The sequence below is a fragment of the Colossoma macropomum genome, unplaced genomic scaffold (assembly GCF_904425465.1).
Source record: "Colossoma macropomum unplaced genomic scaffold, Colossoma_macropomum, whole genome shotgun sequence".
Taxonomy (NCBI): domain Eukaryota; kingdom Metazoa; phylum Chordata; class Actinopteri; order Characiformes; family Serrasalmidae; genus Colossoma; species Colossoma macropomum.
In genome coordinates this window covers 30495301-30511895 of record NW_023494801.1, presented here as the reverse complement: position 1 = coordinate 30511895, position 16595 = coordinate 30495301, and the positions used below count along the sequence as shown (strand labels likewise).

The 16595-nt window shown below is 36.7% G+C and overlaps 1 protein-coding gene across 1 annotated transcript in view; it reads left to right on the top strand.

The window, feature by feature from the left end:
- Positions 1 to 16595, top strand: part of stx18 (syntaxin 18) — a 39780-nt gene that overhangs the window by 16362 nt on the left and 6823 nt on the right. The window contains exon 2 of the mRNA XM_036589896.1: positions 13352 to 13419. Coding sequence (XP_036445789.1) covers positions 13352 to 13419 — 68 coding nt within the window. The remainder of the gene's footprint in view (positions 1 to 13351; positions 13420 to 16595) is intronic.

Sequence of the window (16595 nt, the reverse complement as noted above, 5' to 3'; positions counted from 1 at the left end):
CTGAGCTACTGAATCCACACATACACACACACACACACACACACACACTTAAGAGCTCCTGAATGTACACTCTACCTCACACACACTCCCATTCCCAGAAATCCATTGCGTTCTTAGGGACCCCACCCCAAGATATGTACCTCTGTTCACACACTGTAAACACACTGGCCTATAGTATACTGCTATACTATATATTTGTATACTATACTATAGCAGTATAATATAAGCCAATTAAAATACTATAAAAATAACAGACATAATAAATACATAATGCAATGTAAAATTGTACAATTGTAATGTTATTTCTCGTATTTGTGAGTAAATATGATATGCTTTCAGCATGTTGCCGAGAACTTGAGAGCTCTTAAGAACGTGACGAGAAGGCAGAGAGAGTGTGGCTGTCACTAGCTAGGCTAGCTACTCTAGCTGATGTTAGCTAGGTCCAGAAACAATGAAAATGCATTTATCTGATAGATAACATGTTGGCACATTGTCTACCAAGGTGAAAATACCTTGTGTAGAAAGCAGCGAGTCCTCTTCAGCATCCAGTGTGATCCTGGTTGACTTTGTTAGCTCATTAGCTCATCTGAAGAGGCAGCCTCCGATACAAGTGTGTTTCTTTCCGTTCTGTAAATTTTTTGTGCAACACCAGTGCTGCTACATAAAAAGGTAAACCTACAGTTACTAGCTAGCTAGCTAGCATTATATTAGTTTATCAGTGATTAGCTAGCAATATATCTGTTTTATCAGTGACTGTAGAGCGCAACATCAGTTTATCATGGCCAACTTTTTTGAAGTAAGAGTTTGATATAGTATGTAAGCATTACGAAAGTTTCAGAACGTCCTGTTCACTGTCAGTCTATATATGGAAACATTTCAAATTCTGATGTCATACGTCCGAATATTCAGCCTACAGCATTTTATTTCCGCCCATTCACACTGAAGTTATAAGGAGTGTTTCAGCCCAGTTTGCTTTTTAAATGAGTGTTTCAGCCCAGTTTGCTACAGGGTAGCCAATCTGAGGAGAGCTCATTTACATGTATCACACATAGAATAACAAAAGCAGCCTGTTTAATTGTAAAAGATAGGGAAAGGTTGGAAAAGGATCATGTGAAAATGAACTATGACTTTTGGGTACATAAACCCACGCAAACGCCATAGGTCGACCTCAGGGAAAAGAGTATAAAGCATAAGTGCGTCGTGTCTCATGTTTTTTGTTGACCACTCATCCACTGCGTTCAGTTTGCCTTCCCTTTTTGTTTCGGTCAAGTCCTTCCCCCCTCTTTTTTTCCATGTTTGATGTTTTTGGAGAATAACAGATGATTTAGATTTCGAGAACAAACTGCTAAATTGAATTTGCCACAGGCCTCCTTGTGCTAATGCAGCAGCCGTTTAGCCAGGCGGGAGAGAGAGAGCGTTTAGCAGCGAACTCAGGCCAGGTAAATCCAAACCAAATCACTACCTGATGTTCACAGAGGAGCTCTGCTGCGTGCATGCACATGCATTTTAATGGGCTTGTGTTTTTCTTCAAAAGTCTGAACAAAACTAAGGCGGAGGTACTCTTAAGAAAGGATTTGACTTTTTGTCTGGCACTGTCAACATTGTTAACCAGTTTGTTTTTGAGCTAGAACCTAAAAACTGAGAAGGTAAATTTGGTCTGAATTCCAAGGTCAACTGCTGCATTTAACATTTTACTCAGTCCAACGCACAATCCAGTACCTTATTGTCCATTTCAACAATTTGTTTTGTAGTACATGCTCCAACAATTGGACAAAATGTACTAAATAAATAAATAATACATTACTAAAATGACTAGAAAAATTCTAGAGTTGATTGTTTTCCTAAAGTGCCTTACTATAGTGAGGTTTGTTACTGGACAAATAAGCAGTATAATAGACTGTATATAAATTATACACTGCTAATCAAAAGTTTGGAATCACTTATCATGTTAATAACTGTTATTCAGTGAGAACTTATGCATTGTGAAATGAAATGTTATAAACTAGACAAACCATAAAATGTCTTGTTCATAAATTATTATTTAGTATTTTGGGAGCAAGAAGTAGTTACAACATAGTAATATACTACATAGAAAATAGTAAATGTTAAATAATAATTGTAATTATCTGTTTATAGTAATTCATCAAAAGCTGTTTGGTGAGCTAAATTTGGTAGGTAATAAGAAGTATATATTTTTAAATATATAATATTAATGTAAACTACTACTATTATTATTATTATTATATACAACGTACAATTCCCTTGCAAGAAAAAAACAGAATAGGTGGCATTTTTGTAAAAATCATGTAAGCATGGTATGGCATTGTTTGATGTCTGGCATTCAAAATAAAGGGGTCATTAAAATATAAATAAAGCATCATTTGGCTTTTTAATATAAAAGCATATATAAAATGAAACAAAATAAAACAAAACAACTGACAATCCAAAAAAGGGTGGAAAGGTTAATATATGTTTTATATAAGGGCTCAATCAAGTCTTAGCTTAAAATATCGATAGTTGCTTTGATGGCTAGGTTCAGATTGTATTTTAGATTAAATCTGTTTCTAAATAATCTTATATAACATTATATTTTGTGTGTGTGTGTGTGTGTATGTATACATACATATATTTATATATATATGTATATATATATATATATATATATATATATATATATATATATATTTATATGTATATATATATATGTATATATATATATATATATATATATATATATATGTATGGTACAGTATTTTGCTAAATTATTATAGTTTTAACAAAAAAGAATTGTTTTAACAAAATGTAGCATACATCATAATATAGCATTGATATGTATTGTTTCTGTAAAATACACTCCCAACAACATATACCATGAGAAACAAAATAAAACAAACACAAAAACAAAGAAAATTTATTCTAATTCAAAGTTTAGAACTTTTTGGAATGAAACATAATATATAATTCTACATTGTTTCAGGTTATGTAATAATATATTATTACATAGTATTTATTGTAATATTAATTTTTTTTTTTAACCTGAAGTTACATTTACTTTTTGTCTTCTGTTAATTCTTTTTTATTTTTAATGTGATTCTCTTTCCTCTGAGGACTATATAAAACTGAGTAAAAAAAGCTGAAGTGAATTCTAACATCTTTAGAAGTTAATGAAAAGTAAATAAAAGTCTCTGTTGGAGAAGCGTGTGCTTCTAACTGAACATTTTCCCCACCGCTGAAACTGAACCCACCCTGGGGGGAAAACACCCAAAATTACTCTAACCCTGTCACTAGCGATCTCTATCAGCTTTCTACGCTTACCTGCTTCAACTGCGAATAAAGGGGTGCTGGATGAGACTCCTCAGCGGCACCCCCAAAACCTCCTGCTCCGTTTTCATAATAATAAGGCTAATAATGATGATGAGGATGATGATGTGTGTATAACCTTCTCTCTGTACCTGTCAGACAAGACCTATGTGCTTTAGTGCTTTTGTTCCGGGAGGGAGTTGGAACATGTAAAGATACAATCTGTGCGTGCGTGTGTGTGTGCGTGTGCATGTGTGTGTGTGTGAGAACGAGAGGTAAAGTGGGGGTCTCTGATGATGAGATTAAACGCAGCCAGGCAGACTGTCTCCTATAGCCCCCCAACACACACACACTGAGGCCAGGCCTACCTCATTGTTTAGTATTACTTGCTCTTTAGGGTCTTAAATTACCAGAGCAATTGATCCTTCTGACCTCACGCAAAGCCTCCGCGGACGCCATGGGAATCGGAGCCCGTATGTACACACACATGGGAGAAAAACATGCATGAACATACACACACACACACATGCACACACACACACTCTCAGGAGAAAAGAAATGGTCCCAGACGCCCATCTGTCTCTTTCATGGCCCCATACAGCTACTTTATGTGTCTCCTGCCCTCTGTTGGCAGGTGGAGGAATTAAACTGAAAATGTGCAGCGGTCACCAACCCTCTTCCTGGAGACCTGCCTTCCTGCAGGTTTCACCTCCAGCCTAAATCTAACACACCTCTTTCAGCTAATCAAAGACTTCTGAAGGCAGTAATTAGATGGATCAGGTGGGGTTGATTAGGATTGGAGCTAAAGTGTACACTAAGGTAGATCTCCAGGAGCAGGGTAGGTAACCACTGCACTGGTGCATCATTGCTGGCCAAAAAAAAAAGAAAAGCACAGTACAAGTCAAAGCCCACCCTCCATTTATTTAATTTGCAGTTCAAATGGCCAGGTACAAGTATTGTTTTTTCAGTGGGGTTCAAAAGACCACCAGTGAAAATGCTTCAGTCTTGCATTCATTTCTTATTTTTTACAAAACGTTTCATTTCAATTATATTATCATTTTAACATTTGCGTACGATCCAAGTAACATCATCGGCTTCTTTTTTGATTTGCTCTTTCTTTCTTTCTTTCTTTCTTTCTTTCTTTCTTTCTTTCTTTCTTTCTTCAAAGATGGAAGATTTAACTGCTGTTTATCAAGTGGCAGATATGGTGGTTTTCCAGGTCTTGCACAGTTGGTTTGGAGTCACATTTTCTCCATAGATTTTAATCTTTTTTTTTTTTAAATGCCAATTATGGGAACTTCTCTTTTTAACTAATTTTCTTTCAATGTTCCTCTTCCTTATTTTTTCCCATCTTTTATTTTTCTAAATCATTTAAGCATGATGATATTTGTCTGGCTTGTGTGTATGTTTGTGTGTGTGTGTGTTGTGTTGTGGTGGTGTTGTTCGTGATGTTCGTGTCAGGTCTGCTGAGACTAATGACAGGTTGACAGGTGAGATGAGATCAACGAAGCCAACCACTCGAGAATGAAGTACTGTAACACCTGTTTCTTCTCTTTGTAGCTGCCGCCACCAACACACACACACACACACACACACACACACACATACACACACACACACACACACGCACAGAGATAATACTCAGTAAGTGCCTTTCATTTGGAAAAAACAAATGAGAACCTTTTGCTGCAGCTTGCTATTTGCAACTGAGTAGGAGTATCTGATTGGGTTACCTTAAATAATAACATGTTCATTTAAACTCATTGAATTGAAATTTAAATGAAAATGTCATGTTATCCAACAAATCAAGTAGCTGTCAGAAGCCTGAAGTTGATGTTTTTGAATACATTTATTTACATTACATAGTCATATAAATGTCATTACTGTGGCTGTCCGTGTCAACATGTTAACACATTGAACTGCCCAGCGAGCCAGTCTGCGAGAGTCACTGTCTCTTACTGAGTCACTGACTGCAGGACTGACTGACTGATACCCATTGTTGAAATGTGCATGTGCCACCTGAGACAAGCAGCAGGTGGTGGTGGTGGTGCTATACACCTCAATAATAATAATAATAATAGTTGTTAAAATTACACATCGAAATAATAGATAAATAATAGATTGATATGAAGGCAGCTGATAAAACTTGGGCTTCCACCAGACATTGCAGGCAGGTAGACTAAACTCTGAATTTGTCACCCAGAACATAAAGGAGTTTTTGTATTTATACTCTTTTGGTGCAGGTAACTACAAAACAATGTGGTTTATTGCAATTTTATTCATTTGACAGCCGTAATTGCACATTTAATTATATCTGCATTCGAATTGCATTCTGTGTCGACAGGTTTGCTTCTGTACTGTTTCATAGAACATCTCCTCTTTTGTTTAAAATCGCAATTGTGGCATCGATTGAAAGTTTAGAATCTGTACTTTCAACAGAATTTTTTTTGTTTCATTGAGCTACAGGTGCAAAATAATGAATACAAAATTACTGCATGTGTTTATCACTAGCAGTAATTTCTAATGGTTAAACTTAAATTTAAATGTGTACCACAGTTTGTAGCCTGATTTTTTGGTCTTGTTGGAATCAGTTAAGAGTAATATTAATATTTATTTTAGATATAATTTTAAGGCTGATCAGTGCAAAATACCATATGTAAGTTTTTAGAGCCCATATGTCCACACTTTAGTTGCTCATGTTCATAATGATATAACTTACATATTAGGTTCAAAGTAGTTACAGTCTGAAGGTGGTGATTCAGCTACATTCATTTTGGAATGTTAAACAAATTATGACTAATTATAATAATATTTAAAGAATTATGTGCTCTTGTTTGCCAGAATAAAGTTCTCAGACTGTTTTCAAACATAAGAGTTAAGGAGGTACTGATCATGAATTTTTTATGGATGATTCCGATTTTATATATTTTTTTTTACAGCCAAATTGGACAACTTTTTTTGGCTGATTTTTATCAACCTTTTTTTATCCAAAGCTCACAGTGTGTGCAGTAAACATGCACACATGAAACACACTAGCACACATCCAGAATTTTTTATTACAGAAAAAAGTCACAATATAAATAACATTATTTGCTCTTCTAAAAAAAAATCACTTTCAAAACAGTTGCCTATTTAAATTACATGAATAAGAAAAGTGCTACATTGAAAGTAAGAGGCATTTTGCTGTTTAGTACGAAGAGGTTTGCATAATTATGCTACGACATTGTTAGTACAGATGTAGCAACTGCAATCAAATACAGCAGAGTCCACTTACTTGCCTTACATTGCTTATGTCATAAAATTGCAATACAAATCTGCCAAACTTTCTGATTGCCAGTTTTGTGTTTTGAGCAAAAATCTGCTAATCCCAATCTTAGCAGATTGCAGCTGTGCGTCCCTACTAATTACTAAAAAATCTTTATTGACTGTAATAATAATAATAATAATAATAGTAATAATAGTATTAACAACAACAACACCAACAACAACAATAATAATAATAATAATAATAATAATAATAACAATAATAATAATAACAATAATAATAATAATAGTAACAAAATAATGATAAAATCTTTTGTTTACATTGTGTCTATTCCACTACTACTTTTGGGATGTTGTGATGCATTTAATAATTTCCTAAACAGTCGTATTCTAATCATAATTACAGTCCAATGGAATTGTTGAGGTCAGAGAGGTAGTTACATTCGTTAACATTATTGGCTGAATAATAATCCTATAGTTTTAGGAGGTTAAAGATTATACATGGCAGTATTGTATCGATCTGAACGGATGCAATTGTTGTTTTTGCTCCAGCAGTTTAGCCGTTCTGCCACAAGGTCCTCGCTGTCATCATTTCAGAGAAATCACAGACTGCCCCTACACACACCTACAGACGTTTCACGGCCTCGAGGGCACGGGAGTGTGTGATTTCCTTAACACCCTTCTTACAACTAAGTGTGTGAACAGCAATTAACACTGAACCCTTCTAATTGTATTATTGCAGCAGTTAGAGGCCAGCTGAGCGTGTCCTTCATTCCTGCACAGTGGGGGATGTATTTATTATTTTTCACAGCCCTCTGTCCCTGAAAGCTCTGGTGCCTCTCAGCAGTGTGTGTGTGTGTGTGTGTGTGTGTGTGTGTGTGTGTGTGTGTGTGTGTGTGTGTGTGTGTGTGTTTTGTACATTTTCAGGACAAAAATGGACAGCCAGAGGAAAATAAGGCTAATCTGCAGGACCCACAACACAATATGGTGCTTTATAAAGCACGTTTCCTTTTTAAAACTGAAAGTGCGAAACTATTTCTTTTTGGTTTCTGAAGTTATTATTATTTTTTTTTTAATTCTTTTTCAGTTGTTAAAGTCATTTGGAGTGGTATGATATGTGCATTGTAGAGAAGCTTAATGGCTTGGATTTCCGTACAGTGGTGGTGATAGGAATCAGCATTTTATTTACTATCCTACACAACCAGTTACTTAAACATGTCTACTGAGTTTTCCTGTACAATGTTAATAATGGTAAAACAGTGTTAAATCTGCAAAACAAAACAGAAAAAAAAACTTTCCTTCTGCTATTCAAGAACTAATTTATAAGATACTAATTTATCTAAATTACAGGCCTATTCAAAGCAAGTCCAAATTACCCGGACAACCACAAGAGGGTGCTTACATCCCCTTTTATGGCTGAAAACACGCATGTCAAGTTGGAAAATGAGCAAGCGTATATTAATACCGTCTTTTACACCATGTCCGAAACTGATGGGCTGCGATGATGTGATGATTTTTTTGTATCAGAGCCTTGCATTGTCTGTGTTGTGCAGATGCGTTAAAAATCAAGTTGTCCGATCAGAGCTTCGTTGTCATGGTTGCAGCCCAAATAAATGAGCATTGAATTGAATGAGCAGAACAGCTCATCTTTCTTGTAGCAGAGCACTGAAGCTTACATGGCAAGCCCGATGCTGACTATAAAAATGGGAAGGTTAAAGAAAATACTTGGTGGAGCGGAGCAAAAGGCTGGGGAATGGCTGAGTGCAGCAACTATATGTAGTCGTTTTTTGGTTTATCTAGGTGCTTCCTAGTCTATTCATGCCCATAAAGAACCACAAACTATTGGCTTCCCTCGCTAATAAAAGCTCCTTTTAATGAGAGGAGCAACAAGCAGAAGCAGAGCCTCAAATTCCCTCCAGTAACATATGAAAATAACTTCAAAATAGCTCGCTATTCAGCTTCAGCTCTTGTATGAGGTGATGGAACTCCCCATGTTGTTGTCTTTTCTGTAGAATGGAGTAAACACAGTATGTGCATCGTTTAGTTGTAGCACTTAAAAGAAAAATATTATGAATTCGTTATCACTGCTCCTCAAGAAATCCATTTCTTCTTCCTCAAATGGTTCATCCCATACTGTTCAAGGCTGCATTCAAGGCTTGCTGCTCCTCTTATTAAAAGCAGCATTCATTAGCTAGGAAAGCTAATAGTTTGTGGGTATTTGTCAGCATAAACAGACTAGGATGCACCTAGATAACTAAAAAAGGACTGTAGTACAGTTGCCAGAACATACTCACTATCATTCCCCAGCCTTTCCGCTCTGCTCCACCATGTATTTTCTTTAACTTCCGCATTTTTAAAGTCAGCATGTTGATTGTCGTCTAAGCTTCAGTGCTCTGCTACAAACAAGCTCAGCTGTTCTGCCAAAATCTTGATGCATGTTTGGACTGCAACCATGACAACTGAGCTCTGATTGGTGAGCTTAATTTTTAACACATCCATACAACGCATTAAATCTGATTTAAAAATGTAATCATAGTTTCAGATTTAATGTGAAAGATGGCGTTATTACGTGTGTTTATTTTTTATTCTAAACATAAAAATTGGACTTGTAAAAGTTTTAGGCGACAGCTTTATCACATAATTATAATACAGCATCTCAGGCATCAGACAGCATATTGCATTTCCTGCAGTAACATTCTGAGAGGCATTGGCTGGTGTTCACAAATCAGTCATAAAATAGGAGACTCCCCCATGTTTATTCCCCCATATTTGACATCTCATTGTTACGAAAACTGATTGTAATCTGGTTTCTGTCATCACTGCTGGAAAAGGTTCTCTAGAATGGAGCAATTCACATTAAACCGATCTGAATATCTCAGTCTGAATGTTTGCATTTTAATGATGTAATTATGCAGAAACTGTGAAAAATAGATGGGATTCTGCTTTATGGGTTAAGAGTTAGGCTTAGAACATATATGTGTAAGTAAATATGTTGCATCAAAAAAAGACATTCTGTGTCTATTTTTGTCATTTGTTACTTTTTTGCATAATTTGAAGACTACAGTTACCTTTGCATCGTGTTAAATTTCATGATTCAGTAGGTCCAGTAGAAATGCTCCAGTATTACTTGGAAGAAAATGTCATTACATCAACTTCGATTACAAGTTAAGGATATTTTTCCCTCTCCTGTACAGTTTAACCATTTTGAAGATACGATGACAGCGACGATATATAATACCTCTCAGACCCCATGTCCTGACATTTTATAAAAACAAACGTGTTTTGTGTGTGCGTGCCTCACCCTCCCTCCTGCTGCGCTGTGCTGTTTTTGGACCTGCTATTAGGCCACTAAGTTGGGGTCAACTTCTACAACTGCAGTCATTATGTAATTACGGTGGTTAAAGGCAGAGACAGTAGGCTGCGCTTACACACTGAAATAATCCACCAATCCCAAACCAGCCTGTCACTGCTCAAGCCGTCACTTGTCTAGCTGGATTTTTTTTTTCTGGTGACTTCTGAACAGAAAAGTGTGTGTGTGTGTGTGCGTGTGTGCGTGCTTATGTTGGTGCGAGCCGGTGTGTGTCTGCATGTTTCTGTCAAAAGTCAGAGACCACCATTCATTTATTTAATTTCCAACCAAAACAGCTTATAAGTTATTCATTTTTTAGCATTAAGAGTTAAAGCAGAAAACATATATTTAACAGAAGCCTCAACAACTAAATATAATACCATTTTTTTGCAGTATTCATTGTGTCCACCTTTAGCTATTATTAAAGCTTTCATTCTTTTTGGGAGACTTGCTCTCCGAAGTTGGTAGGGATATTCTTCCACACCTCAAAAGTTCAGTCTTAGAAGTTGGTTGCATTTTGTGCTTCTCACAAACCAAGTAATCACACTTGGTCTGGACTCTGGGGTGGTCAGCCCATTGTTCTGAGAACACCAGCAGCATCTTTGTTCTATTTGTTCTTCTTTTTTTTGTCTATTTCCTTTTCTCAGTAAGGGCTTCTTGACAGCTACACATCCTTTCAGACTCATAGTGTTGAGTTGTTGTCTTCTCACAGTGGAAGGATACTGTCCTCAGACACATTATCAGAAATTCTCCTGACTTTCGCTCAGCTGTGTGCGTCTGTGTGTGCGCTCGTGTGTGCACTCGTGTGTGTGCATTTGTGTGTGTGTGTGCGCTCGTGTGTGTGTGTGTGTGTGTGTGTGTGTGAGCACCCCCTTGTGGTTATATGGGTAATTTGGAGCTGAATTTCAGGATATTGACAAAATTACTCAGTAAATATTGGCTCAGACTTTTGCTTCCTAAGTGAGTTTGCAGTGAAGCTGCTGGATGCACTGACTGAAAGGACGTTTTTCACACAGCTGCATCTGCCAGCTCAGCTTTGATTACTGCCAATTACTACTCACCCACCATTCACAGTCATTCATTTTGTACTTGGTGTTTTTTTTGGCCGCATTGGCAACGAAAGCTTTCTGACAGCAGACACTTGCTGCATTTATTCACCTTGTGCACAGCAGGTAGAAACCTGGGTAATGAATGAAAGTCACTTACAGTCTTACAGAGACGGAAACAAGACTGATCCAGTCTGCATTAGGACTGCGGATGTGTGGTGTGCGGGTGCATGTTTCTTTCTTTTACGCTTTTTATTCAGTTCAGCTGTAATGATGATAATAATAATAGGGATCATAGAAGTAATACAATATTACTATTATATATGTAAGCATATAAATATAGAATTATTAATCTCAGTATTACTGAGCTCTGCTAAAGCCTGAGTAGACTGACAAATCAATGTGATGATCAGTTATTACTCTCATGGGTGATGTGTAGCACATGGAGCTCATAGAATTTTGTCAGTTGCATTCTGTTTGGCTAATTGCACATCCGTTTGTCTGCACTTCGGTGCGTCAGGTATTATCTGTCTGATTAAAAAAAAACTTTTGCTTCATTTAAATAACTTCATTTCAGTAAGTGAATTAAATAAGTGATTTTTTTTCAGTTAGTAGAACAATTACATAAAGAGAAACAGCCAACCAGTTACTGTGAGAAACAATCTGAGGACTGAGAATTGAGAAGTTTTTCAGTTATTTCAGTTTTATTTAAATCATTAACAAGATATGGCTGCTGGGGACGTGTACAGGTACTCAAGTACTCACTTCACCATTTGGAGTGCCATTATTAAAAAACTTAAATCACTATGCGAATATTAGTTGTTTCATTACAGTAATAGGGAGAAAATATAGAGACTAGCAAGTCACTGAAACACCTCTTTTATGTTTTGATGCATTTGTGCTTCTCTTTGTAAGTGTGTATGTTAACACAAGTTCCTAAATGTGTGCGCATTGTTAAGAATTTACTGGTAACTAGGCTAACTACTCTAGCTGATGTTGGCTATGTCTAAAAAGTGGAAATGTGTTTCTCTGACAAACTTCCACTGAGAAGAAAACAATGAGTCCTCAGCAGTCAGTGTTGTACTGGTTATGTAAGGCTCCGATCTGGGGCTGGGCTGTCTGCTAACCCACCCCTGGCCAGCAGAGGGAGGCATAGAACCACTCCTCCGTGAACGGGGCAGTCGGCAGCACCTGTTCCTTCCCTCCTTAAGGGAAGCTCACCCTAACTTCCACACTCAGTCTTGGGCTCTGTTTTCATAGTGCTATACAAGTCTAAGCTGGTAATTTGGTAAAGCCCCTCAAGTTTTCTCCTGGGTCTCTCATCGCTCTCTCCTTTCTTGTCTGTGCCACTCCTAACCCCTCAAACATCCCTCTCAGGGTATCTCTTGCACTTCTTTTCTGGGCATTTCTCAAGTTGCATTCTTAGGTTTAAAGAAAAAAGAGAAAAGGAACCACTCAGAGAATATGCTGAGCTCTTTGTCCTCAGTTCAGACATTCTCTGCCCTCCATGCCAGGATTTGCCTGCTAGCATTTTTTTGCTTTTTCCCTATCCCACCTTTCCTTTGTTGGAAACCTTGGTTTGTGTTTCTGTTTTGCTCTCTCGATTTCGAGCCCCTCAGTCTTGACTTGTCCTTTACTTCCTTTACCTCTTGCTGTCTGCCACCCCCTCTAGTGGTGTGACGAGTTGTGTCAGAGCTCCATTACTGGGGTCTGCAGTTTGTATCCCAATCTAGGTCTCTCTTAGCCTTTGCTTTTCATTAGTGTCTCAGCTTACCTCCCCTAGTTCACACCAACATACGATTGGGTTTGCTTTTTATTTTATTTTGTGTTGACTCTTGAGCACTTCAGTCCTTCTTGCTTATATCCTCAGTGGGTAGCTCACTCTGTTTACATTGCTCCCCTATAGTAAGGGTTCCAGGTTTGAATCCACCTCAGGTGAGCTACCACGTTACTGAAGTCCTTACCTGTAGTCACTCGGATTTCTGTCCATTAACTTTTGCGAATAATACTCTAATATCAAGATTAGTTAAAATACACATTGCTAATAGACATACACTCTTAAAAAAGATATTTCTTCAAGGGTTCTTTAGTGAAGAAAATTGTTCAATATAGAACCATTAACACTTGAAGAACCCTTTCCATGATTAAAGTATGTGAAAATGAATTTTCAGTAATTTTCAGTAAATATGTTTGGCAAGCCTTGCATGAGTTGAATTTGAATTATTAGAAGGCAGTGTGGGCAGGTCTATAAACCCCTCTGCTGCTTCACTCTAGAGTTCTAGAGTTTTTGTTTTACTATGCGTTTAATTTACATTACATAATTACTTGAATTGTGTATTGACAGGTTTGAGTCTCTCTCCCTTACTCAGTCCTGCTGTCTTTCTTCCTGCAGATTTCGAACATCACCAAGCTGAAGGACTTCTTACTGCAGCACAGGAAGGACTATGTAAACGCCAGCAGGTAGGCCTAACCCTGACCTTTGATCCTAAATGTGGGAAGGGTTACAGGCTGCACTTTAGCTGCTTAGAGCCTCTTGCTGTCCTTGGTACAAAGTGTGTGGACTGAGTTTGCACTCCTTTGGAAGAATGTAACAGGGAAAATGATAGCTTTATTGAAGCTTCTTGTTCTATTTACCAGACAACATTATTTGAAATTTTTGTATAGGTAGCTAATACGTATGCACACACATCCCACTGCCTTCCAGTTACTCAACACCAAAAAGATACTAAATGATAAATAATGCACTGTAATTAATTTCTCAATGTGTGACCTGGGTGAGATTTGATTACTACATTTTCTATACAAGGCATTCTGATGTTAATTGTTTTATTTTGGAATGTTTTCAAAGTCAGTAATCATCTACAGCTCTGTTCATCATTCTTTATACATCTTATATTTTCCTATTTTTTGCAGCTTCCTGCTTATTATTTGAAATCTGTGCAGTTGTAGAACTGTACCATCATCATAGAATCAGTATTTCATCCATTTATCTGCAATGTTTATTTTTTTTTATTTTAATGAAACATTGATTCCAACCTTCAAAATTTATGATTCCAAATTTTACTTATATTCCTTAATAGAATATTTTATCAGATTTACAGTTTACCCCAGCATGTAGTCAATTAGCCAAGATATGTTGACAGTTATATAAATGAAAATGGGCAAAAGTACATTGCATACTTCTAACAGTAGTAGCTTTTTTATTATTCCTATTATTATGAGGGATGATGGCACAATGATACAAGGGTGTTGCTATTGGAAGATAATTGCTTCAGAATAATTGTCAGCATTGGACAGATGTTTAAATTTGACTAATATTTGATAACGTACAAATGATACTCCGGAAGAGCAGGGTGACTGCGCTAAAATGTCTGCATTTTATTCATTTTACTCCCTTTGTAACCCTGTAGAAGCATATGTTATATTTCTCCATACTGCTAATACATATCACACCTATCTGAGCTTATTGGACCTCCCATTCCAAAATCATGGACAATAATTTGGAGTTATTATAATTGTTATTATTAGTAATGAATTTTATATTGTGCATTTTTGAGGTCCTCAACATATATTTACAGATTTTTTATATTTTTTATTTTTTTAATTTATAGATAACAGTGTGATACAGAGTCTCAATAGCAAGTCTATTTCAGAAGCAGACTTTAGACACCAAACATGTCTTGGCTGTCTTTGGGTGTAAATTTTATTGGTTTAAAACAGGGGTGCTTAGTCGTGGTCCTGAAGACCTACCACCCTGCAGAGATCAGCGCCAACCCTAATCGAACACATGTGATCCAGGTAATAAAGGCTTTCAGGGACACCTAAATTTTAGAGCTAGGTCTGTTGGATCTAAACTTTGCAAGGTGTTATATCTCCAGGACGGTACCACTGTGGGCACCACTGCTTTAAAACTGACGGTTTGATGATTTTAATCAACACTAGATGGCGAACTTGACCAGCATAAGCCCCAGGCCTTGCATACCTCTCCGTAAGCAATCTACAGTCATCCTGACCGTCCTTAAGATCACTTTACACATAATCTTGTGCCGCACTGGCCGCACACCAAGAGCTTTAGCCTTATAGCTGCTATCTAAAACATTTTCAAGGTTGTACTTGATGCTGGCTGCTCAGCAGAAACTACAGCAATCCATCAGAGGGACCTATCAGTTCATGGCTGAAAAATACCAGCACAGAAGCATAGAGCTGGTTGATGTGAATACTGATGGGGTTTTGGGTAGAGGACAGACAGGGGTTTTAGAACCAACTCTGGAGTAAAAAAAAAGATCCTTTTTACTTCTAGTTTGAAAGGTCAAACTGGAATAACTAACAGACCTTTTCTGAGTATTCCATATTGTCGCTGTCATAAAAATCTTCTCAATTTTTTTTTACACTCTTTGTAATGCCAGCTTACATTATGTGAACATTTCGGGATGAAATGAATAATAGAAATGGTCCAGAAAGACTTGGAATAACTATGTTGTTAAATTAACTTACAAGGTTCTTTTTTTAATTTATTTTATTTCCCTCTTGTTTAAGGCTTTAACAATATGTATCCATTTACTGGGAATTTTTATACTGAATCAACTAATACATTTTGGACTGTAGACAAAGATGGGAATGAGGTTAGAATTGTCATAATTCCAAAGGTTTGGTTGTTACACTAATACTCGTGGAATTGGTACCAACTCATTACCACAGCAATAGCAGAAATACTATAATTACACACTTAAAAATTATGGTTCCTAAAGGGTTCTTTAGTAAAGGAAATGGTTGCATATATATCAGTCTGAAGAACCCTTTCACGATGCAAAGAATCCCTTAATCATGCAAAGGGTTCTTTGAGTGTTCATGGTTCCATATAAAGAACCATCCTTTTTTAAAGTGTAGTATATTATTGAAATCCACAATGACTACCCATTTAAATACTAAACCAGTAAGTTCTAAAGGTTAGAGCACATGAATCAAACATTCTAAAACAATTAAAAAACTTAGTAATGTCTGGATATCCTGGGAATTAATATGTCCAGAAAAACAGCCGGTAAGCCCAGTGAACCTGAACCTGGGTGAATAAGCAATAACTTTCTACTAACAACAAGCACACAAGTTTGGGTTTGTTTGGTACGTGTGTGACTCAGCGGCTTCATTGTGTGCAATATATTAAAGACCAACATTCTCAAATAACAATGAAGGTGATATGAGTTTCTGCTTTTGAATAAGAGCTCTGATGATATAACCAACGTCTGAAATATCTGATGGCATTGTTTGCTGTTTGGATTTTGAGGTCCACTATATCACCTTGCTCATCTGTGTTAAATTCAAAGTATTTTTGTATACTCTTGACTCCCTTTTTTGTAATAAATGGCTCAATCAGTGGAACCAAAGTACTGATACTTTTGATATCCCTAAATGGGGCCCTCTTGAAATTCACCCTAAATTTAATATTGAAGCGCAAAATACTTTCACCCACAGCTAAAGCTACATTCACATTATCAGGTTTAAGTGGCACAGATCTGTTTATTTTCTGCCCTAAAAAAGGAAATTTCAAAATATGTTGTTCAAAATATCTGGGTATTTGTATGGCTGAGATGTAAACAGAGTGTTTGGGTGAGTTGATGTAAAATTTTAGAGTCTTACCA